This window comes from Astyanax mexicanus, chromosome 6 (assembly GCF_023375975.1).
Source record: "Astyanax mexicanus isolate ESR-SI-001 chromosome 6, AstMex3_surface, whole genome shotgun sequence".
Classification (NCBI taxonomy): Eukaryota; Metazoa; Chordata; class Actinopteri; order Characiformes; family Acestrorhamphidae; genus Astyanax; species Astyanax mexicanus.
The window spans coordinates 56334352-56358626 of record NC_064413.1 but is presented as its reverse complement, the minus strand read 5'-3'; the positions used below and the strand labels follow the sequence as shown (position 1 = coordinate 56358626).

The window sequence follows — 24275 nt, the reverse complement described above, 5'->3', positions numbered from 1 at the left end:
GCTTCTTTCGCATCACTCTCCCATACAGCTTCTCCTTGTGTAAAGTGCGCTGTATTGTTGACCGATGCACAGTGGCACCATCTGCAGCAAGATGATGCTGCAGCTCTTTGGAGGTGGTCTGTGGATTGTCCTTGACTGTTCTCACCATTCTTCTTCTCTGCCTTTCTGATATTTTTCTTGGCCTGCCACTTCTGGGCTTAACAAGAACTGTCCCTGTGCTCTTCCATTTCCTTACTATGTTCCTCACAGTGGAAACTGACAGGTTAAATCTCTTTTGCACCGGTAAAATTTTGGTTTAATGCATATTAAACAATAAACCTCATTTCAATCCTGAAATATTACTGTGTCCATCAGTTATTAGATATATCAAACTGAAATGTCACCCAAATATTTAGAACTAAAAATGATTAAGATTAATAGGGGTGCCCAAACTTTTTCATATGACTCTATGTATGTGTATATATATATATATATAGGTTTTTCTTGTCCCCTACTTCATATGGAGTTCAGTGTAATTTATGTCTATATACTAATATGTACTGATGTATAACCTATTAGTTTTGATTTGTGCTTTCCCTGGCAGTCCCTGGCTATCTATATAGTAAAAAAAAAAAAACGAGATGTGTGATGTATAAATTGATGATGAAAGTTAAAAATAACAAAAAAATATTGTTAAAAAAAGTCTTTATTTTAAACCATTTCTAACTGTTGTCCGTCTTGCTACCTCGCACTGCTGTTAGCCAATCAGAGGCGATATATTTGCATGTATCAAGTCAAGTCAAGAGGCCTTTATTGTTATTACATCTGAGTACAGGTACTCTTACACTATTGTCTTCTGTCTCACGTATGTCTATCTGTGTCCTTGTTGTATTGTAAATATACTGTCTCCCATTCTTTTATATTTATAATCTTATTTTCTGAACTTGCTGTAATTTTTGGGAAGGAGAGTAACATAATTTAAATTCTCTGTTTGTCCTGTACATATGCAGTACTGACAATAAAAACTACTTGACTTGACTAAACTAAAGATCAGAGCTTCATGTGAAGTGTCGTTTTCCTCTTCTCCACAATCAGAGGACCTATCTAGCAGATCCATCGGCTGCAGTGTTGAAATTCTAAGCTTTTTATTTTCTTTCAACGCTGCGGAACTGTGTTATCTGCAATGATCAAGTTCCATACAACACTATCAGCATGTTTTTTAAGTTGTTTTGTATTTAGTCCTGGATCACTGCCACAGAATTTCAGCTTGAGTGAATATCACTGTGTTCATAATCTTACAGAATGTTAAAAACGCTAAGAGCTATCGTATCTCACTCAGCAAAACCACAAACTACATAATCCTTCTATTCACCAAAACTGAAAGTATTTCTGAATGTATATAAACTCAGACAGACGGTTAACAGAAGAACTGGGACGGCCTGTAAATCCGGACGCTAGATACTTTTACTTCCACTCTCTGTTTTTCTGGACTGTGGTGCGCTTGCCCTGCAGGTTCTACTCGTTTACTGAAGTGTGAAAGCTGTTTCTGAGCTTCAGTACTGATTTTGGTCCTCCTAAAATCTGTGGTGTTAAGTTTTGTTTTAGTTGGACTCTGGTACGGTCAGTTCCTCTGCAGGTGTGGAAGCTATCCACTCCTGTTGCTTATTGTGAGGTCACCTGATTGGTTCATTTTGTAACGTGATGCTTCCACTTATTCCTGTTCTTCATCACTCGAGTGTTTATATCAAATAAAAATAATGAAAAACTACTGAAGCTTTAGTGAAACTATATGCAGCTTGTGTTCACACTTTAGGCTCCTACTAAACTCCTAGAAATAGTCCTGGTTCTTTTTAAGAGAGTTTTCACACCTGAAAGTCCAGATCAGAGTGTAAAACTCCTGCAGCAGACTGAGTTTAGAACAGATTTCCCCTCGTATTCTTTCTATCTGCTGCCTCTCCTCCTCTCTATCTGCTGCCTCTCCTCCTCTCTTTCTGCTGCCTCTCTCACTCTATCTGCTGCCTCTCCTCCTCTCTATCTGCTGCCTCTCCTCCTCTCTATCTGCTGCCTCTCCTCCTCTCTATCTGCTGCCTCTCCTCCTCTCCATCTGCTGCCTCTCCTCCTCTCTATCTGCTGCCTCTCCTCCTCTCTATCTGCTGCCTCTCCTCCTCTCTATCTGCTGCCTCTCCTCCACTCCATCTGCTGCCTCTCCTCCACTCCATCTGCTGCCTCTCCTCCACTCCATCTGCTGCCTCTCCTCCTCTCTATCTGCTGCCTCTCCTCCTCTCTATCTGCTACCTCTCCTCCTCTCTATCTGCTGTCTCTCCTCCTCTCTATCTGCTGTCTCTCCTCCTCTCTATCTGCTGTCTCTCCTCCTCTCTATCTGCTGCCTCTCCTCCTCTCTATCTGCTGCCTCTCCTCCTCTCTATCTGCTGCCTCTCCTCCTCTCTATCTGCTGCCTCTCCTCCACTCCATCTGCTGCCTCTCCTCCACTCCATCTGCTGCCTCTCCTCCACTCCATCTGCTGCCTCTCCTCCTCTCTATCTGCTGCCTCTCCTCCTCTCTATCTGCTACCTCTCCTCCTCTCTATCTGCTGTCTCTCCTCCTCTCTATCTGCTGTCTCTCCTCCTCTCTATCTGCTGTCTCTCCTCCTCTCTATCTGCTGTCTCTCCTCCTCTCTATCTGCTGCCTCTCCTCCTCTCTATCTGCTGTCTCTCCTCCTCTCTATCTGCTGTCTCTCCTCCTCTCTATCTGCTGCCTCTCCTCCTCTCTATCTGCTGTCTCTCCTCCTCTCTATCTGCTGTCTCTCCTCCTCTCTATCTGCTACCTCTCCTCCTCTCTATCTGCTGTCTCTCCTCCTCTCTATCTGCTGTCTCTCCTCCTCTCTATCTGCTGTCTCTCCTCCTCTCTATCTGCTGCCTCTCCTCCTCTCTATCTGCTGTCTCTCCTCCTCTCTATCTGCTGTCTCTCCTCCTCTCTATCTGCTACCTCTCCTCCTCTCTATCTGCTGCCTCTCCTCCTCTCTATCTGCTGCCTCTCCTCCTCTCTATCTGCTGTCTCTCCTCCTCTCTATCTGCTGCCTCTCCTCCTCTCTATCTGCTGTCTCTCCTCCTCTCTATCTGCTGCCTCTCCTCCTCTCTATCTGCTGCCTCTCCTCCTCTCTATCTGCTGCCTCTCCTCCTCTCTATCTGCTGCCTCTCCTCCTCTCTATCTGCTGCCTCTCCTCCTCTCTATCTGCTGTCTCTCCTCCTCTCTATCTGCTGCCTCTCCTCCTCTCTATCTGCTGCCTCTCCTCCTCTCTATCTGCTGCCTCTCCTCCTCTCTATCTGCTACCTCTCCTCCACTCTATCTGCTGTCTCTCCTCCTCTCTATCTGCTACCTCTCCTCCTCTCTATCTGCTGTCTCTCCTCCTCTCTATCTGCTGCCTCTCCTCCTCTCTATCTGCTGTCTCTCCTCCTCTCTATCTGCTGCCTCTCCTCCTCTCTATCTGCTGCCTCTCCTCCTCTCTATCTGCTGCCTCTCCTCCTCTCTATCTGCTGCCTCTCCTCCTCTCTATCTGCTACCTCTCCTCCACTCTATCTGCTGTCTCTCCTCCTCTCTATCTGCTGCCTCTCCTCCTCTCTATCTGCTGCCTCTCCTCCTCTCTTTCTGCTGCCTCTCTCACTCTATCTGCTGCCTCTCCTCCTCTCTATCTGCTGCCTCTCCTCCTCTCTATCTACTGCCTCTCCCACTCTATCTGCTGCCTCTCCTCCTCTCTGTCTGCTGCCTCTCCTCCTCTCTGTCTGCTGCCTCTCCTCCTCTCTATCTGCTGCCTCTCCTCCTCTCTATCTACTGCCTCTCCCACTCTATCTGCTGCCTCTCCTCCTCTCTGTCTGCTGCCTCTCCTCCTCTCTGTCTGCTGCCTCTCCTCCTCTCTATCTGCTGCCTCTCCTCCTCTCTATCTACTGCCTCTCCCACTCTATCTGCTGCCTCTCCTCCTCTCTGTCTGCTGCCTCTCCTCCTCTCTGTCTGCTGCCTCTCCTCCTCTCTATCTGCTGCCTCTCCTCCTCTCTATCTGCTGTCTCTCCTCCTCTCTATCTGCTGTCTCTCCTCCTCTCTATCTGCTACCTCTCCTCCTCTCTATCTGCTGCCTCTCCTCCTCTCTATCTGCTGCCTCTCCTCCTCTCTATCTGCTGTCTCTCCTCCTCTCTATCTGCTGCCTCTCCTCCTCTCTATCTGCTGTCTCTCCTCCTCTCTATCTGCTGCCTCTCCTCCTCTCTATCTGCTGCCTCTCCTCCTCTCTATCTGCTGCCTCTCCTCCTCTCTATCTGCTGCCTCTCCTCCTCTCTATCTGCTGCCTCTCCTCCTCTCTATCTGCTGTCTCTCCTCCTCTCTATCTGCTGCCTCTCCTCCTCTCTATCTGCTGCCTCTCCTCCTCTCTATCTGCTGCCTCTCCTCCTCTCTATCTGCTACCTCTCCTCCACTCTATCTGCTGTCTCTCCTCCTCTCTATCTGCTACCTCTCCTCCTCTCTATCTGCTGTCTCTCCTCCTCTCTATCTGCTGCCTCTCCTCCTCTCTATCTGCTGTCTCTCCTCCTCTCTATCTGCTGCCTCTCCTCCTCTCTATCTGCTGCCTCTCCTCCTCTCTATCTGCTGCCTCTCCTCCTCTCTATCTGCTGCCTCTCCTCCTCTCTATCTGCTACCTCTCCTCCACTCTATCTGCTGTCTCTCCTCCTCTCTATCTGCTGCCTCTCCTCCTCTCTATCTGCTGTCTCTCCTCCTCTCTATCTGCTGTCTCTCCTCCTCTCTATCTGCTGTCTCTCCTCCTCTCTATCTGCTGCCTCTCCTCCTCTCTATCTGCTGCCTCTTCTCTCTATCTGCTACCTCTCCTCCTCTCTATCTGCTGCCTCTCCTCCTCTCTATCTGCTGTCTCTCCTCCTCTCTTTCTGCTGCCTCTCCCACTCTATCTGCTGCCTCTCCTCCTCTCTATCTGCTGCCTCTCCTCCTCTCTATCTGCTGCCTCTCCTCCTCTCTATCTGCTGCCTCTCCTCCTCTCTATCTGCTGCCTCTCCTCCTCTCTATCTGCTACCTCTCCTCCTCTCTATCTGCTACCTCTCCTCCTCTCTATCTGCTACCTCTCCTCCTCTCTATCTGCTGCCTCTCCTCTCTATCTGCTGCCTCTCCCCTCTCTATCTGCTGCCTCTCCTCCTCTCTATCTGCTGTCTCTCCTCCTCTCTATCTGCTGCCTCTCCCCTCTCTATCTGCTGCCTCTCCTCCTCTCTATCTGCTGCCTCTCCTCCTCTCTATCTGCTGTCTCTTCTCTCTATCTGCTGCCTCTCCTCCTCTCTATCTGCTGCCTCTCCTCCTCTCTATCTGCTGCCTCTCCTCCTCTCTATCTACTGCCTCTCCCACTCTATCTGCTGCCTCTCCTCCTCTCTGTCTGCTGCCTCTCCTCCTCTCTGTCTGCTGCCTCTCCTCCTCTCTATCTGCTGCCTCTCCTCCTCTCTTTCTGCTGCCTCTCCCACTCTATCTGCTGCCTCTCCTCCTCTCTGTCTGCTGCCTCTCCTCCTCTCTTTCTGCTGCCTCTCTCACTCTATCTGCTGCCTCTCCTCCTCTCTATCTGCTGCCTCTCCTCCTCTCTATCTACTGCCTCTCCCACTCTATCTGCTGCCTCTCCTCCTCTCTGTCTGCTGCCTCTCCTCCTCTCTGTCTGCTGCCTCTCCTCCTCTCTATCTGCTGCCTCTCCTCCTCTCTATCTACTGCCTCTCCCACTCTATCTGCTGCCTCTCCTCCTCTCTGTCTGCTGCCTCTCCTCCTCTCTGTCTGCTGCCTCTCCTCCTCTCTATCTGCTGCCTCTCCTCCTCTCTATCTACTGCCTCTCCCACTCTATCTGCTGCCTCTCCTCCTCTCTGTCTGCTGCCTCTCCTCCTCTCTGTCTGCTGCCTCTCCTCCTCTCTATCTGCTGCCTCTCCTCCTCTCTGTCTGCTGCCTCTCCTCCTCTCTGTCTGCTACCTCTCCTCCTCTCTATCTGCTGCCTCTCCTCCTCTCTATCTGCTGTCTCTCCTCCTCTCTATCTGCTGCCTCTCCTCCTCTCTATCTGCTGCCTCTCCTCCTCTCTATCTGCTGCCTCTGTGTTGGTCCAAAAAAGCACAAGCAACATAGATGTAGTTTAGTTGATACAATCTTGCAAATTTTCACATTTCCATAATAATAATAATGATAATAATAAGATTACGAAGAACAGTAAATTGGCTTTTCCAAGCCATCTTAATAAAACAGGTGTGAAACATCCCTAAGTTTTACCTGTATCTCCACAGCCCAAGGTCCTGACTGCAGAGTCAGTGGCGCAAGCCTGCCTCTCTCCTGCCTCGGCCTCCTCTCTAAAGGAAGCCATCAGCGATATAAAGAACAGAAACGCCTGGACGGACTTGATACACTTTAAGGACCCGGAGTACCACTTTGATAATGAGGAATTTGCTGCAGGACGTGGCGTCATCACGCAGGGCCTGTCCGTGGTGAAGGCCAGTCTCAAACTGAAGAACTACGAATCAGCAAGAGAGCAACTGGGTGAAATCCTGCACACTCTACAGGTAACATACCAGCTCCAACATTCAATCCTAACACAAGCACCACATTAAACACTCACTGGCCACTTTATTACACTATACAGGGTTACAGTTACAGACTGTATCCTAATATTCAGTTCCCTCCACCCATGAAATCATGGGTCAGTTTCTCCATCCTCTGGTTCTTCATCAGTAAAGGACGGGTCTTAGTAACTCTCAACCTTCAAAAAACGCCTACACTGATCACCATTGCTCACTGATGAGTTGCACACAGATGGGATAAAGAGAAAAGACATTGGAAGACACTGGACGATTGTGTTCCGGAAAGATGCGTCCAAGTTTGATACTTTTGGCTCAAACAGATCGACATTTGTAAGGTGCAGGAAAAATAAAAAGATGCAGGACCAATGCTTAAGGCCATCTGTAAAACATGGGGGAGGTGGCATGATGAAATAAATCCATTCAGGTTTTTAGGCACAGTCTTAATATTTGCAAAAACGTACTGTATAAAAATATATTTTTCTTTGATTTCTGTCAATTGCAGATTGTGTTCATGGTAATCTGACATTTAATCTTCAATACTACCAACGGGACAAACAGCACAGACTAAAAGACAAAAATTACAACAAGAGGATGTAAAAGTGCTTCCTCCGCTGCCCTGTAAAATAGCTCTCAGAGACTACTTTTTGGACGTGCACTTCTTGGTGAGAAACCCTGGACTGTTAGATATCCCTCCACATGTCATTTCTTGCCACTTTTCCATAAAGACCAGATTAGTGGAGAGCAGGAATTAAATTTGTCCTGTGGACAGATTCTCCTGATCTACCTGAGCTGTGGATCTCTGCAGCTCCTCCAGAGTGATCATGGGTCTCTTGGTCCTCCAGCTTCTCTAACCGGTGCTCTCCTTGCTGGATTTGTCAGTTTGGGTGGAGCATGGCCATCACTTGGTAGGTTTGCAGTCAGGACCAGGAATGAGAAGACTTTTAATTTCCATTTGCTGAAGGACATTAGGAAGAAAGAGAAAAGACATTGGAAGACACTGGACGACTGGACGAAAGGTGTTGCGGAAAGATGTGTCCAAGTTTGAGACCTTTGGCTCAAACAGAACAACATTTATGAGGTGCAGGAAAAATTAAAAGATGCAGGACCAACGCTTAATGCCATCTGTTAAACATGGTGAAGGTGGCATGATGGATGCTGGGGATGCTTTGGAGGTGGTAAATAATTATTATTAAGATTTACATAAGGGAGTTTAAGGGATCTTGGAGAAGGAATTCTACCACAAGATTTTGTAACATCATGCAGTACCCTGTGGACAGTGCCTGATTGGTGCCAGTTTCATCCTACAACAGGATAATGACCTTCAACATGTGTCAAACACACCTTCAACATGTGTTGCCAGCAATACATAAGAAATAAGGAGTCAGACGGAATTCTCTTTGAGATAGACTGGTATATGCAATTAATTAGACTGAATGAATAAAGTTAAAGTGATTCATTAGATAAAGAATTCAAAGTCAAGTGAGATCAAATAATGTGTTTAATTCTTAATTTCTAAAGCTGCTGTTATTCTGCTTTTGTAGGATTTCTACAGTCACAGTAACTGGATTGAGCTGGGAAACAGATCTCCATACGCAAACCTCATAAATCCAAACCTGCCTCTGACAAACCTTGCAGGTAAAAAGTGTGTGTAGATCAATCTGTGTTTGTGTGTTTTTAGTATGAAATAATAATGAATGCAAATAAAACAGTTTAATTTTTACTTCAGATAAGAACATGCCAACATGCAGCAGCTGCGATGATAACTGCACAAACAACATCCTGGATACAGTAACCAGCCAGAAGCTACTGATCTCTGGATATGTCAGCGGATTGAAACCTGCTGGTACAACACTACTGTTTCCATATTTATAATATATATTTTATATATAATATATATTTTGCTATTTATAGGTTTATGTTTGAGTAAAATGAACATTGTTGTTTTATTCTATAAACTACAGACAACATTTCTCCCAAATTCCAAATAAAAATATTCTCATTTAGAGCATTTATTTACAGAAAATGAGAAATGACTGTTCAGAAAGTTCAGAAATCAATATTTGGTGGATTAACCCTGGTTTTTAATCACAGCTTTAGTTCATGCATCTTGACATCATGTTCTCCTCCACCAGTCTTACACACTGCTTTTGGATTACTTTATGCTGCTTTACTCCTGGTGCAAAAATTCAAGCAGTTCAGTTTGGTGGTTTGATGGCTTGTGATCATCCATCTTCCTCTTGATTAGATTCCAGAGGTTTTCCATTTGATAAAATCAAAGAAACTCATCATTTTTAAGTGCGCTCTTATTTTTTCCAGAGCTGTACATATAATATATAAATTATATACAGAATAGACAATGCTAACGTATGAGTACTAGAGCTTCATTTCAGAGCATTGTGCTAACGGGGTCTATTAGCATTAAGCTAACAGAGTGGTTAGCTTTTCTAAAACTGAGTAAAACCTTGTTTGATGAGGACTTGTTTTCAAGGTATTTGACATTACAAAAAAAGCCTACGCAGGACTTAAAAATGTAGCTTGCATAAATATTTTTTCTAATTTATTTAGCAAAAACGTACTGTATAAATACACTTTAGTTTGATTTCTCTGTCAGTTCCTGACTATGTTTATGGTTAATATGACAATTAATCTTCAGTTCTACCAATTGGACCATCTGGATATTCTAAAAGACAAAAGTTACAACAAGAGGACGTAAAAGTACTTCCTTCACTTCCTTCGAAGTGCACTTCTTGGTGAGAGACCCTTGATTGCTAGATATGCCTCCACATGTCATTTCTCGCCACTCTTCCTTAAAGATCAGGTTTTTGAAGTGCAAAACTTATAGTTTTTCCCACCTGAGCTGCGGATCTCTGCAGCTCCTCCAGAGTGATCATGGGCATCTTGGCTGCTTCTCTGATCTGTTTGGGTGGACAGCCATGGCCATCACTTAGTAATTTTGCAGTCGGGACTAGGACTGAGAACCACTGCCCTAGAAGACCCTTTATTTCCATTTCTTAACATGTGTTCCTCTGCCTGACTGAAAATCAACAGGGAAGTGCAGCCATGGAGGACTTGTTGACTCGACGAGTTCTCAAGAGCCCAAAGGCGGCATCAACAAGGACAATTCCAAGTCCCCTCATGGCTACCTCCACCTAGTGGCAGCAGACGTAGCTACAGCTGCCACCAGGGACCTGCTGGAGGACATCAGGAAGTCAACAAATGACACTGAATTCCTCAGGTAGCCTATCAGATTAAGATAAAGGACTTTAGTCTTGAACTCACCTGGTGTATGTAAATTATTATTTTCTTCTTTTTTTATCTACCAGGCTGTTGGGAATCTCGTCCACGTTCTCGGTGCTCTGTATCGTGATTGACACCTCAGTGAGCATGGCTGATGAAATTGCTGAAGTGAAACGCGTTACCTCCTCCATCATCGACAGTAGGCGGGGCACTACGGACGAACCCTCACTCTACATCCTGGTCCCGTTCAATGACCCAGGTGGGCTGGGTTACCTGTAGATTATTTTTATGTATTAATGCAGTTTACACTTTAAATAAGATCATAATATTCTACAGTTGAGTGTGATTATAAACACATTTTATATCCATTAAATTATTTATCACATTTCACCTACAGGTTTTGGACCCGTGACCAAAACATCAGACGCTGAGATATTTAAAAGTAAAATCAGCGCTCTTTCGGTTGGTGGAGGAGGAGATGATCCTGAAATGAGTCTCTCTGCACTTTGGGTATGAATAAATTAATCCTTATGAACGGGGGGAAAAGCAATCTGTTTGTAAGCTTTCTTGTGCGTCAGCTTCAGAAGAGGCTACCTTCTAGGACAGTTCCATGCAGAGTTACAGGGTTGATGCAGTGTGTATGCAGGGCGTATAGTCTGAGCATTAACAGGCTGCCCTTCCATTTATTCATCCTCTGCATCAATACTGCAGCACTCATACCTCTATTATTTAAAACAACACACAAACACACACCAACCGGTCAAACCAGATTCCGATTGTTTTTGCTGAGCAGACAGTCAGAGAGCCGGCGGCTGTTTTCATGTTTTATTTGGATGCAATTTTAAAATCTTGTTATGCAAACAGTCAGGTTCTCAGACACACCAGATAGAGGTCAGACATAAAGTGGCTTGCAAAATGATTTATACCTTTTGAAATGTTTTACATTGTGCCACACTACAACCACAAACTTAAATGTATTTTATTAAGATTTTAAGTGTTAGACCAACAAATTGTGAAGGAGACCAAAAACGATACATGGTTTTCAGATTTCACGGTTATCAAAACTTAATAAGTTAATAGAGTTAGTCCAGCTGTGTGTAATTTAGTCTCAGTATAAATACAGCTGTTTTGTGAAGACCTCAGTGGTTTATTAGTGAACACTAGTGAAAAAACATGAAAACCATGAAGACCAAGAAGGAACTCAGCAGACAGGTCAGAGATAAAGTTTAAAGTGGAGAAGAAGTTTAAAGCAGGCTTATGATATAAAAACATCTCCCAAGCTTTGATCATCCCGAACAGCTCTATTGCCCAATCCATCATCCAAAAATAGATGTATGGTCCATTTGATGATGCTCAACTGACATGCATGTTTATTAAATGCAATTAAACTAAAAGGTAAAAGTAAATGATTCTCTATTGAACGTAACCAAACATCCCACTCTAACCCAAATTCCAATCTTAACATGTTAGCATTGGGTTTAGAGTTAGATTTAAAGTTACCCTACTGGAAAAAACAGCTTTACCAGCTTAAGCTGTGTTTTGGAACCTGGTAACTGGTTTCTAGCTGGTAACTGGTTCATAGCTGGTCAGAACATCTAAAACCAGTTACCAGTTACCAGGTACAGACCAGCTACAAGCTGGTTTTAGATGTTCTGACCAGCTATACACCAGTTACCAGGTTCCAAAACACAGCTTTAGCTGGAATGAGCTGTTTTTTTCCAGTAGGGTAAGGTGTAGGTAGGGTTAGGGTTCAGTCTCAGTCTTTAGATGATCAAAGCTGGTAATTGCAGTGAGAAGTGGATCTACTAATTATTGATATAGGGGGGCTGAATACACGTCACACTTTTTATTTTTATTTTATTTCATTAAAAGTTCATGTATCATTTTTATTACACTTCACACTTATGTGCTACTTTGTGTTGGTTTATCATTTAAAATTTAAATAAAATACAATTCAAGTCTGTAGTTCATACATCACTTACCTGCACTCTCCTACATCATCACCTGTCTCTCTCTCTCTCTCTCTCAGCTTGCTCTCGCAGCAACACCTGCAGCATCCAACATCTTCCTCTTCACTGATGCAGAGCCAAAAGACGTGGAGATGAAGAGCACAGTGCTGGCGCTGATCGAGAGCACCAAGTCCACGGCAAGTTTTACATTCATTACAATTAAAGTATGATTTATATATGTATATTTTTTTTCCCTGGAAATGTGTAACAGTACAAGATAAGCATAAAATCTTGCATCCAGAAAGAAATGTGGGATTGTAATGCTGTCATTACATAGACTGATATGGGCAAAACGTATTGAGCTACACGTACAGGTAGAGGTTCCTAATGTTCCTCCTGTGATAATCTATCCCATAATAACTGCAATATTCTCTACACACAGTTGTGCAGATTGTGTGGTAGGGGTATAGGAGTGTTGATAGAGGGTCAAATAGAAACACATCCCACACATTTTCTATAATCAGTGGATTTTTATTTTCTGGACCTGGACTCTTCACCTACACATGTTGTAAAGTAACATATGACATTGTAAAGACTGTTATTAGTGTAAAAATGTATTTTAAAACGTTTCTAAATGTTGTCCATCTCGCTAACTCCTGGTGTCGCAGTGCTGTTAGCCAATCAGAGGCGATATGTTTGCATGTATGAATATTCATGAGCAAGAGCTGGAATCCTATAGTTTCTCCCCTTTGCCACTCCTCCACCGGACTAAAGCAGTGTTATACCGGATCACCAGAGCACACTTTTTTCACAAAAAACAGCACATATAGCATTCATTCATACTAGAGACACAAAACTACATATGAATGAAAAACAAAGGAATGAGACTTTAAAGCATAAAGCATATGCAATATATTGTCCTGTTAGAATAGAGCACCAAAGTGTGTTTTTAGAAAAAAAAATGCAATATATGACAATAAACAGTTCATCATTGCTATTACTGACTATTCGGACATCATTGGCTATCCATTCTACACACCTACCACACAATCTGCAGGAACTGTGTGAGAATATTGGAGCTCTATGGGAAGGATTATCACTGGAGGAACATTAGGAACCTCTACAACATCTCAGTTTAGTCCAGGATATAATTCTCTTTGTATACTCCACTCACCATATCTGCGTTTCATTTATTTCTCACACAGGTGAATGTTATGCTGACCAATCCTCTGACCAACACGAGCCGCAGCCTCTCCAACCCCATCAACCAGCTGTACCAGGATTTAGCGCTGGCCTCGGGAGGACAGGCCATCGAGGTCTCCAAAGAACTGCTGCCCAACGCTACCAGCCTGATTACCAACTCAACCATCTTCGGCCTGGTAAACCCCCATGCCTGATTCTTATACACAGGGTTCCCTCGGGTCCTTAAAAAGTCTTAAAATGTCTTAAATTAAAATTTGGGTAACTGAGGTCTCAAATTCTCTCAAAAGGTCTTAAATGTACTGTAATTTTGCTGTAGGTATTATTAGTATTGAGTTTAATGTAGGTGGAGAAGCACATACTAACTTTAGCGGCAAGTTAGCTAACATTACCAGAAAGAGAATTAAGGTTAATGGAGAGCTAGTTAAACATTAGCAGCGAGCTAGCTAATGTTATCGACGAGAGTCCTAAAGTTAATGGAGAGCTAGCTAACATTAGTGGTAAGTTAGCTAATGTTACCAGGGAAAGAACTAAGGTTTACGGCGAGCTAGCTTTCATTACAGTTGAGAGAACTAAGGTTAAGAGAGAGCTAGCTAACATTAGCAGTCAGTTAGCTAATGTTACTGGGGAGAAAACTAAGGTTAGTGGGGAGCTAGCTAACATTAGCAGTGAGCTATTTAATGTTATGGGGTCAGATTAAAAAAGAAGCTAGCTAACATTAGCGGTGAGCTAGGTAATGTTATCGGGGTCAGAACTAAGATTAAAAGAGAGCTACGCAACATTAGCGGTGAGCTAGCTAACATCAAAGAGGAAAGAACTAAGGTTAACAGAGAGCTAGCTAGCATTAGTGGTGAGCTAGCTAATGTTATTGGGGACAGAACTAAGGTTAAAAGAGAGCTACATAACATTAGCGGTGAGCTAGCTAACATTAAAGAGGAAAGAACTAAGGTTAACAGAGAGCTAGCTAGCATTAGCGGTGAGCTAGCTAATGTTATCGGGGACAGAACTAAGGTTAAAAGAGAGCTACGCAACATTAGCAGTGAGTTAACTAACATTACTGAGGAGAAGCTAAGGTTAATGGAGAGCTAGCTAGTATTAGTGGTGAGCTAGGTAATGTTATCAGGGTCAGAACTAAGATTAAAAGAGAGCTACGCAACATTAGCGGTGAGCTAGCTAACATCAAAGAGGAAAGAACTAAGGTTAACAGAGAGCTAGCTAGCATTAGTGGTGAGCTAGCTAATGTTATTGGGGACAGAACTAAGGTTAAAAGAGAGCTACCTAACATTAGCGGTGAGCTAGCCAACATTAGTGGTGAGTTACCTAACGTTACCGGAGAGAGAACAAAGGTTAACGGAAAAAATGTTATACCAGCTTCCATGCTGCAGCACCGATCACTTGCTGTTGTGTGCTGTACTGGCCACCAGCAAGAGGAGTCAGTGCTTTAACTCAGCATGTTTCCTTAATATCTGATGATACATCCTCTGATGATCATTTTATCATTTACTACTGAAAACAAAATTCTTATTGGTCCTGCGAGTTGGTTTGACAATGGCCTTAAACTTCAGTTTTCACATGTTTTGATGAAAAAATTTAATTTACGCCCAAAGAACCTTACTGGCACCGCTAGTTTGTAAAGTAAAGACAACCTATTATACAACTTACAGATACATATAAAGGCCTGAAGATACTGTTTACAGATATAAGATAAATATCTGAAGTTTTCTCTGCTTTTTTACCACAGGTGACCATATTTCAGGCGGTGAGGGACCCCGGGAGATCAGAGGTCTTCTCTTTTTTGGTGGACTCAACTGTAGGAAACCTGACTTTCTACATCACAGGAAACTCAACACAGTTCACCATCACGGCTCCCTCTGGTGAATAAATATACATTAATCTCTAGAGTTTTTAAAATGAAAGAGTTTATGTTTCCTAAGAGCATTCACTAATTTAAAACCATACCATATATTCCACAATGTTACACTGATGGGCGTGGTGTTCTGGAAATGAGGTGTGTTCAGGTACATTTCTGGAGTTTTACTTGTTTATCTTGGTAACAGAAAACACAAGAGCTCCACTGACTGATTAAAACCCTGACAGAAGCCAACAGTCAGACGTTCATCGCTATCTCGGTAACACAGGCGCCGAGCCGAGCGTACACCCCCACTTATTACACACACATGAACACACAGCAGCACAAACCCAACTTTTACATCAACAATAAACAGAATAGTAAATAAAATAACATTGCTGTTCCCGTAAATGAGCTGCTGGAGCTCCTTCACAGCGTCAACCAGCAGCTCAGTTTCCTCTGCTGAGAAGAGTTTGTTGGACACGTCCAGGTAGCTGCACCGTTAAAATAGCAATCCACCAAAGACAGAGCTCACCTGATCTACTCTTAAAGAGAATGATGAGCAAGAGACACTCTGATTGTTTTTTTTTGGTTAGAGAGGGAGGGGGCAGGTAACAAATTCTATTTTTTTAGTGTTCTAAGCTGTTTTTACTGATTGTTCGTGAATATCTCAGGGATAAACCTCATGTTGTTGATCTCCACAGGTCAGTCTCAGTCCAGTGTTCAGTCTGTCGGTTCTTTAGGGATCATCCAGTCTGTGTTTAACCTTCACACGGTCCTGATCTCCACCTCCAGCCCAGCAGGACAGTGGAGCATCAGCATCACCTCAGCTCAGCCCTACACACTCAAAGTATCTGGTAACAACCTCTCAACTTTATTCAACTCAAACGGGGGCAGGACGACAACTGCTCCTATTGGTGCACCATTTAAAAAAGGCATTTCTATAGTCTATAGTGCGCCTAGAGAACCAAAAAATACACAAAAGTGTTGTTCTGCCTGCATTTCTCACAAGGATGCCGCTAGGATGCTCTTTCCTGCAATAAATGATGATCCATTACATATTACACATAAATATTTTCTTTATTTTCAAATGTTATGTTGTTTATAACACTATTTGAGAGCTGTTGTCCATCAGAATAGACCACGAATCAGCCAATCAACAAGTTTATACACAATCCAACAGTAACTTGGCCCCGCCCACTGCAAAAACACTGCAAAAACACTGAAAAAACAGTAGTACAACCCTCGTAAAAGAAGTATATATTTTTTAAAAGTATACTTAATACGGAAAAATACGTACTTTTAGCATTAAATACATTAATACATACTTAAACACATACTAAATTTACTTTATAAAACAACCTATGACAACTTAAGTATATTTAAATAGTAATTAATGCCTATTTAAATATAACAAAAGCATTAGGTTGTTTTTTTTTGTTTTTTTTTTTCATTTTTCTTCTGCGAACTTAAAGCTCACCTTCCGTCGTTTTTTCTTTCATTTTAAAATGTCTAGTTGTGGTCTCTAGTATGAATGAATGACATGTGAGCCGTTTTTGTAAAAAAAAAAGTGCTCAGGTGTCTCTGTATAGCTCTTTTTTAATGGACTGTTTTAGGGGTGTGTCCAAAATGACCGGATTCCAGCTTTGCTCATGAATATTCATACATGCAAACAGCATGCAAATATCTCTCCTCTGATTGGCTAGGAGCACTGCGACGCCCCTCCGCCGCTCTGCCGCTCACTGCCTCCCACCTCCTAACTGATGAGCGGTGATGTTGCGTCGCTTCAGCTCCGCCTCTGGGAGTTTCTCGAGCCAAGGTGGGCTGGTCTGTGAGTTTCTGCCTACGTAGGCAGAAAGATAATTCAAAATTCACCCGTTTTTCGGAGGGGGGGAGGGGGGATTTCTTTGCTTAGCTCCTGCAGACAATGGTGTACACATTCAACTCGGAGAGACCTACTGTATTCCACAAAAAACAAGAAAAATCGGATTTTCGCGGAAGGTGAGCTTTAAGGTAGATTTTTTTTTTATGCATTTTTAATACACTTGAAGTATATTTTAAACGTACTACTTTGTGTTTTGATGCACAAATTGTGTATTTTAGTTTGTTTGCTGAAAAGAATTTACAGTTAAAATACATTATTGTGCAAAGGTTTGTGCACCCCAGTCAATTTACTGTTTATTCGAATTCCTAAACAGAAAATTGTACAAGTACAAGAAAACATAAATATAATAATTTTATGGATTATAAGGTGCAAATTAATGTCTATTGTCATACATAAGGTGCACCAGATTATAAGGTGCATTATGCGACACTAGTAAGGAACAGAAGTGTCGCCATGTGGTGGTGGGGGGCGGTAAGTAAGTTAAGTAAAGCTGAGTTAAGCAAACAAAACTGTAATTCTGAAAAAAAAAAAACGAGTGCTGGATGTTAATCTACACAGATTTATGTTGATTCTTACAGGCTAATGCTAATGCTGCTGCACCTAGCCTTAATGCTGGAGAAACTTTACTGGCTTTACTGCTCCTTAATACCTGACTGGTAGAATTCATACATAAGGAGCACCGACCATGTTTGGGGAAATTACAGGATTTTAAATGCGCTTTAAAAAATAAAAAATATGGCATGCACTTTTTAAAGTGTATTTTAACATTTAATGCTTAAATGTTGTTTATTTGCTATATATGTTTTTATATATTTTTTTTTTCTTCCAGGTAAAAGTCCAATAAACTTTAAGTATGATTTTGTGGAGGTCATCCAGAACCCTCAGCCGGGCTACGCTGTGTATAAAAGCAGACCTCCTGCAGGTAAATCTACACTCAACAACATAACAGACACTTAATTGCACACACACACATATATATATATATATATATATATATATATATATATATATATATACGCTCTTGTTCTTTTTAACACAGTTCTTTCACATTTATTTCTATTAGTGGTGTTAATTAAAATGCTCGTATAAACTTGAATGTTTGAGGGGAGATAAAGCCGTAATGTAGGGCTCTGGAATAAAGAATGCATGATAAACTGGACAGAAGAAACTTTTTTACTTTATTATATTATCTTAGATTGATTGTAAGGATTTCTGAATTATTAATTTACTTAATTTACTTAATTAAGTATAAAAATCTCAGGAAGTGTTTGGTGTCGCACACATGCTCACAAAAGGGAGATGACCATTTAAATGGCCTGGGGGAAATACAGTATATAACAGCCCCCTGATGGGTGACTTTATTATCTCTCAGCTGTTGGGTGGATGTTTCTGAAAGTCTAAATGTTGTTCTACTGCAGGAGGGAATGTGACTCTGCTGGTGTCGTTGCTGGGCTCGGGGTCGGGTCTGATCTCAGAACTGGTTCTGGTGGACTCGTCGGGCTCCGGGCTCTATAAAGGCAGTCTGGAGGATCAGGGCAGTGGAGATTATCTGGTGACGGTGGAAACAGCGCCGAAGGGAGATTTCTACATACGGATCACCGGCCAGTTCAACTCCTCCACCAGCTCCAAATTCCAGAGACAGTCCTCCACCCAATACAGAGCCTCCAACATCTCCATCACTGTGAGTCTTTACCACCTAACACTACTAATCCCTCAGAGTTCAGAGACAGACCTCCACCCGATACAGAGCCTCCACCATCTCCATCACTGTGAGTCTTTACCACCTAACACTACTAATCCCTCAGAGTTCAGAGACAGTCCTCCACCCGATACAGAGCCTCCCCATCTCCATCACTGTGAGTCTTTACCACCTAACACTACTAATCCCTCAGAGTTCAGAGTGCTCCACCCGATACAGAGCCTCCACCATCTCCATCACTGTGAGTCTTTACACCTAACACTACTAATCCCTCAGAGTTCAGAGACAGACCTCCACCCGATACAGAGCCTCCACCATCTCCATCACTGTGAGTCTTTACCACCTAACACTACTAATCCCTCAGAGTTCAGAGACAGTCCTCCACCCGATACAGAGCCTCCACCATCTCCATCACTGTGAGTCTTTAACACCTAACACTACTAATCCCTCAGAGTTCAGAGACAGTCTTCCACCCGATACAGAGCCTCCACCATCTCCATCACTGTGAGTCTTTTACACCTAACACTACTAATCCCTCAGAGTTCAGAGACAGTCCTCCACCCGATACAGAGCCTCCACCATCTCCATCACTGTGACTCTATTACACCTAACACTACTAATCCCTCAGAGTTCAGAGACAGTCCTCCACCCGATACAGAGCCTCCACCATCTCCATGCACTTAGATCCACTGTTTCAGCTATGGTGGCACCAGGATGTGGTTCTCTCATATCTCTCTCTCTCTCTGTTAGAAGCTTTTCTTCACTCGTTGACTCTGTTTCTGAAGATCTGGATAAATGATCTGTTCTCTCTCCTTCTCTTCAGGCTGTGAGGAATGGATCGTGGTTTGCAGGGCAGAATTTCAGCGTCCCGTTCACCGTGGTGGCGAACAGCAGCCTGAGGGAATACGCCGTCACCGTCAGGAACAGCGGCCTGTACAACATGACCTTCCCCACCTCCCTGACAGCAGGGGGCAACAGCACCGCTAACGGCACGGTGATGCTCAGCGCCCCAGCTAACGCCACCGCCGGCACAGAGGTCATCCTCACCATCGAGGTGACTCAACTGGGCACCAACGACACCAACTACGCCTTCCTGAGACTTGCTGTGTCCGGGGCAGTGGCGCCCCCTGCTGGCCTGGAGCTCAGTCTGTGGATCAGTGCGCTGACTCTGCTCATCAGCCTCCTCAATCAGTAGATCAGTAGAGTTTTAATAGCTGGAAAGTGACTTTATTAGTGTCTTTATTTTAGTTAAAATAGATTAAATAGATGAGTAGAAATGCTCTAAAAGGATTTGGAGTTGGATTGCATAATTTTAAAACAACTCTACAAAACAATGCACTGCAAACTTTGGTAAATCCAAAGTTCTTTTAGCATCTTTTACCAGATTAGCATTCTTTGAGCTTATAACCTTACTGAACCTAGACCTGCATACCAACTGCAGCAACCTCAGATTATCATAGCTCCGCCCCCACAGGCTTGTACAGTAGCACTAGGGGCATGATGGGTAATCACTTCTTAGTACAGCCGCCTCACTTTTGACCCTTTATAATCTCTAGTAAACTGAAGCTGTTTTTATTGATTAATCTCACTGATAAGATCTTTTCTAAAAGATACACAGCTTTAGTTTAGTCCCTTAAATCCCTTCAGTTCCTTCACTGCATTGTGTGCGAGTGGTAAAGCTCTTACCTTCACTATTACACAACATATCCCTGAGGAGTTCTAGTGCTGATATTCTACCATTTGTATGATTTCACCAAATGTTTAAGTGATCATGTGCCGTTCAGTATCATTCAAGATTTTTTTCCCGATTACATTCTTTCCCGGAAGATGATGTTTCTCCACTGTTTTTTCACTGTTTAATAATAATAAAGCGTTGGACAGCTCTTAACCTGATTTTAGCAGATTCAGCTTACATCTTCATAGAGGTTTTCTCTGCTTTATTAATGCATGATGATAATTTGACTCTTTTTCTACATTGATTAACAGATGAGAAGCTACTCCCTGCATCAGTTCTGGTTACATTTAAACCTTTTGCCAGATTAACATATTATTCACGCCTGCAGGAATTTTTATCCAATGGGAGGCTCTTATCTATTTGCTTAGTTTAATCCAGGTGGTGACCTTTATTTTTCCAGGCTGTATGTAGGGATAGATGGATGGATAGGTTTACAAAATTTATCTGATTCATAAACTGGATGTAAGCAATATTTTTTGTTCATTGTTTTCAACAATACTCCACAATATACTATGCATTAATGTTAGTTAATAACCTACAAAATTATAACCTCACCTTAAAACAAAACATAGTGAAGTCTATTCCTCTCTATTTTCATTCTACAGATGTTATTCATATAGTAAATGGAATTTGCGTATTGTATTTGCTCAGTTGGTCTTGCTCTCTCTCTGGGTGGGTACAGTACAGTAGATGGTGCTCTGTCTTTCCTCTCATCACTCCTAGGGTGATGTGGTTCAGCACAAGGCTGCGTCTGTGAGCTGATGTATCAGAACCGAGTCTCTGTGCTTTCCTCCGAGCGTTAGCGCTGTGATGCTATTTGCCAATGCTACAGCATCAGCAGCAGTTCAAAAAGAGGCGGAGTCTGACCTTACATGTATCGGAGGAGGCGTGTGCTAGTCTTCACCCTCCTGGTGTTGGGGGGGCATCACTAGTGATGGTGGAGGAGTCCTAATGAGTGGGTTGGGTAATTAGCCTTGTTAATTTGGGAGAAAATGGGATAAAAATTGTAAATAAATTTAAAAAATACATCCGACAGGCAGGATAATCCTTTTCTTTGCATGTTTATAATTCTATAAATAATACTCTATATATAATAATGTTCTGTGGAAATTCATGTTTTGTCATTCTGTGTGTTTGAATGGGTGGATGTTGTTCTATAGAAATTATAAATCATATTTGTGCATCTGTATTCTTCCTTTAAATAAAAAAAAATTTTAAGGTTGTGTTTTTACTCTGTCAGTATGTCACAGTATGTGTGGAGTATTAAATGCGGTGGAATAGTGTGAAAATTTAGCACAAGGCCACAACATAACTCAATGTGAAAAACTGAATAAGTCTGTAGACGTTACAAATATATTATTAGGGCTGTCAATGTTAAAGCGTTAAAGCATGAAATTAATTTAGACCACAACTTGACCACAATCCAGATATCAAATATACTCTTTTTATTTGAGCTAAACTGCTGATAAGGCTCAGTTTAATCGGATAAATTAGCCAGATAATAAACTGCTATGAACAAACACTGTCTTTTCTGCTCCATGCTGTTTAAACACTAAAAGCGCAGTATTTGCTGCATTCACTGCTCACATCTGTGCTGCACATCCCATTGAAAAAACTTTATTTTCAGAGTTCTGTGTTAAAACAGCTTCACACTGCACCACAGATATACAGATAAACACACTGGAACACAGAATCTTCCCACTATATTTACTTTCTTACTCCTGTGCCAGACAGCTCTGACCAATCTGAGGTGACGATGTGCTCGTGTGGTTTATTGGTGTGTTTGCATTTTGGTGCGTTTAGGTTTTTATGCCTGTGTGAAAACAAACCAAACAGAGGGAGAAACGTTAACAAACTCCAAATAAACTTATAAACTCATAAATAAACTCATTAACTGATCCGGATCATAGAAACTTTCACAACTACAGGTGTGAAAACGCTCTTTTATACTCAGATAATTAAGTTCTAATTCAGAAATCCTTACAAACAAGCTGAGATGTTTATAATAAAGTAAAAAAAATTGGCTCACGTTGGCAATACTGCAAAACACAAAGACTGAAAACGTGTTCTCAAAAGCAGGAGAAATATTTTGTAAACGGCACAAAGATGTTAAATCATCTGATGTTTCTAAATAAAAACGAGTAAATTAACCTTGTTCAGTCTGTTTCCTTCTGTTTCTTTTAAAGTTGCCTGCAATGACTTTTAAATTCAGCAGATGTCGCCATTAAGTGACACAGCAACACAGTTTCAACACAGTGTCGACACAGTTTGGAAAATATCCAAATATACCACACACCCAACAAGGCCTTATCTGACCATCATTACTAATTTAAATAATACCAAAACATATAAAACACTAAAATACTTCATCAAGCCAAACAACATTCCAGTTCATTTATAAAGATAAATAAATAGCAGCAGGTAACAGCAGACCTCACCTGTCCTCTTCTTCACCTGTAGTAAATTTAAAAAAGCCTTTAATACTCCACTCTGCCCCCTGGAGGCTGAAAATAAAACAGCAATCAAACAGTGACTGCATTTTAAATCTGTTACAACAACCTTAATACAGTTCCAGTCAAAAGTTTGGACACACCTTTAATCCAGTGTTTTTATTTATTTTTTTATTTAATTTATACATGTCTACATGGTAGATTAATCTTGATTAAAGACATGAAAACAGTTAAGGGATCTAAACCTGATGAACTGAGATGGTGATTTGAGGTGATTTAATTGGGATGAGTTGGAGCTTCACAGCGTGAAGGAAAAGCAGCAGCTATTGTTCAGCACCTCCAGGAACTCCTTCCTTCAAGATGCTGAGAAAACTATTCCAGGAGACTCTCCCTCATGAAGACACTGAGACTAAAATACTCTCTCAGACTCCGGCTGCTGATGGAGAAGCAGCATGATCTACTGTACTCTCTCTCTCTCTCTCTCTCTCTCTCAGACTCTGGCTGCTGATGGAGAAGCAGCATGATCTACTGTACTCTCTCTCTCCCTCTCTCTCTCTCAGACTCCGGCTGCTGATGGAGAAGCAGCAGCATGATCTACTGTACTCTCTCTCTCTCTCTCTCTCTCTCTCAGACTCCGGCTGCTGATGGAGAAGCAGCATGATCTACTGTACTCTCTCTCTCTCTCTCGCTCTCTCTCTCTCAGACTCCGGCTGCTGATGGAGAAGCAGCATGATCTACTGTACTCTCTCTCTCTCTCTCTCTCTCTCAGACTCCGGCTGCTGATGGAGAAGCAGCATGATCTACTGTACTCTCTCTCTCTCTCTCTCTCTCTCAGACTCCGGCTGCTGATGGAGAAGCAGCATGATCTACTGTACTCTCTTGCATAACAAGATCATATGTTATACTTTATCAAAATGTAAATTTTGCGGGCTACTTTCACTTTCTATAGCAATACTAGCACTCTATGGGCTAGACTCATTGATATCTTACACCCCGCCAATAATCTATTTTCACACCTTCCCTCTGCGCTGTTAAATTAGCGACGGAGTTTAGGAATATATCTACACTGATGGGCGTGGTGTTCTGGAAATGAGGTGTGTTCAGGTACATTTCTGGAGTTTTATCTTGTTTATCTTGTTAACAGAAAACACAGGAGCTCCGCTGACTGAATACAACCTAGACAGACGCCAACAGTCAGACGTTCATCGCTATCTCGGTAACACAGGCGCTGTGCCGAGCCGAGCGTACACCCCCACTTATTACACACACATGAACACACAGCAGCACAAACCCAACTTTTACATCAACAATAAACAGAATAGTAAATAAAATAACATTGCTGTTCCCGTAAATGAGCTGCTGGAGCTCCTTCACAGCGTCAACCAGCAGCTCAGTTTCCTCTGCTGAGAAGAGTTTGTTGAACACGTCCAGGTAGCTGCACCGTTAAAATAGCAATCCACCAAAGACAGAGCTCACCTGATCTACTCTTAAAGAGAATGATGAGCAAAAGACGTTCTGATTGGTTTATTATTTTACGTTACGCCCAAAATTAACTACACCCATGACTAATTAAGCTGTACTTTTCCACTTTTCCAGTCGTTATGATAGCAAAGACACACTGACACACCTTAAATCAAGCTCGCCTATAGATCAAGTTAGTAGTTCCTAAACTAGGTCAGAGGTCGTGTTGTTTTTTGTTTTGACAGTT

General features: G+C 42.4%; 1 protein-coding gene across 1 annotated transcript in view; it reads left to right on the top strand.

Moving 5' to 3' along the window:
- The window catches only part of LOC111196137 (von Willebrand factor A domain-containing protein 7-like), a 30396-nt gene extending 9067 nt beyond the window's left edge, over nucleotides 1-21329 (top strand). Inside the window, exons 3-15 of the mRNA XM_049480071.1 lie at nucleotides 6273-6545; nucleotides 8105-8198; nucleotides 8290-8406; nucleotides 9612-9798; nucleotides 9887-10059; nucleotides 10198-10310; nucleotides 11830-11946; nucleotides 12955-13128; nucleotides 14691-14823; nucleotides 15503-15655; nucleotides 17513-17605; nucleotides 18102-18364; nucleotides 19206-21329. Coding sequence (XP_049336028.1) covers nucleotides 6273-6545; nucleotides 8105-8198; nucleotides 8290-8406; nucleotides 9612-9798; nucleotides 9887-10059; nucleotides 10198-10310; nucleotides 11830-11946; nucleotides 12955-13128; nucleotides 14691-14823; nucleotides 15503-15655; nucleotides 17513-17605; nucleotides 18102-18364; nucleotides 19206-19577 — 2262 coding nt within the window. The 3' untranslated portion in view covers nucleotides 19578-21329. The remainder of the gene's footprint in view (nucleotides 1-6272; nucleotides 6546-8104; nucleotides 8199-8289; nucleotides 8407-9611; nucleotides 9799-9886; nucleotides 10060-10197; nucleotides 10311-11829; nucleotides 11947-12954; nucleotides 13129-14690; nucleotides 14824-15502; nucleotides 15656-17512; nucleotides 17606-18101; nucleotides 18365-19205) is intronic.
- Nucleotides 21330-24275: the final 2946 nt, after the last annotated feature.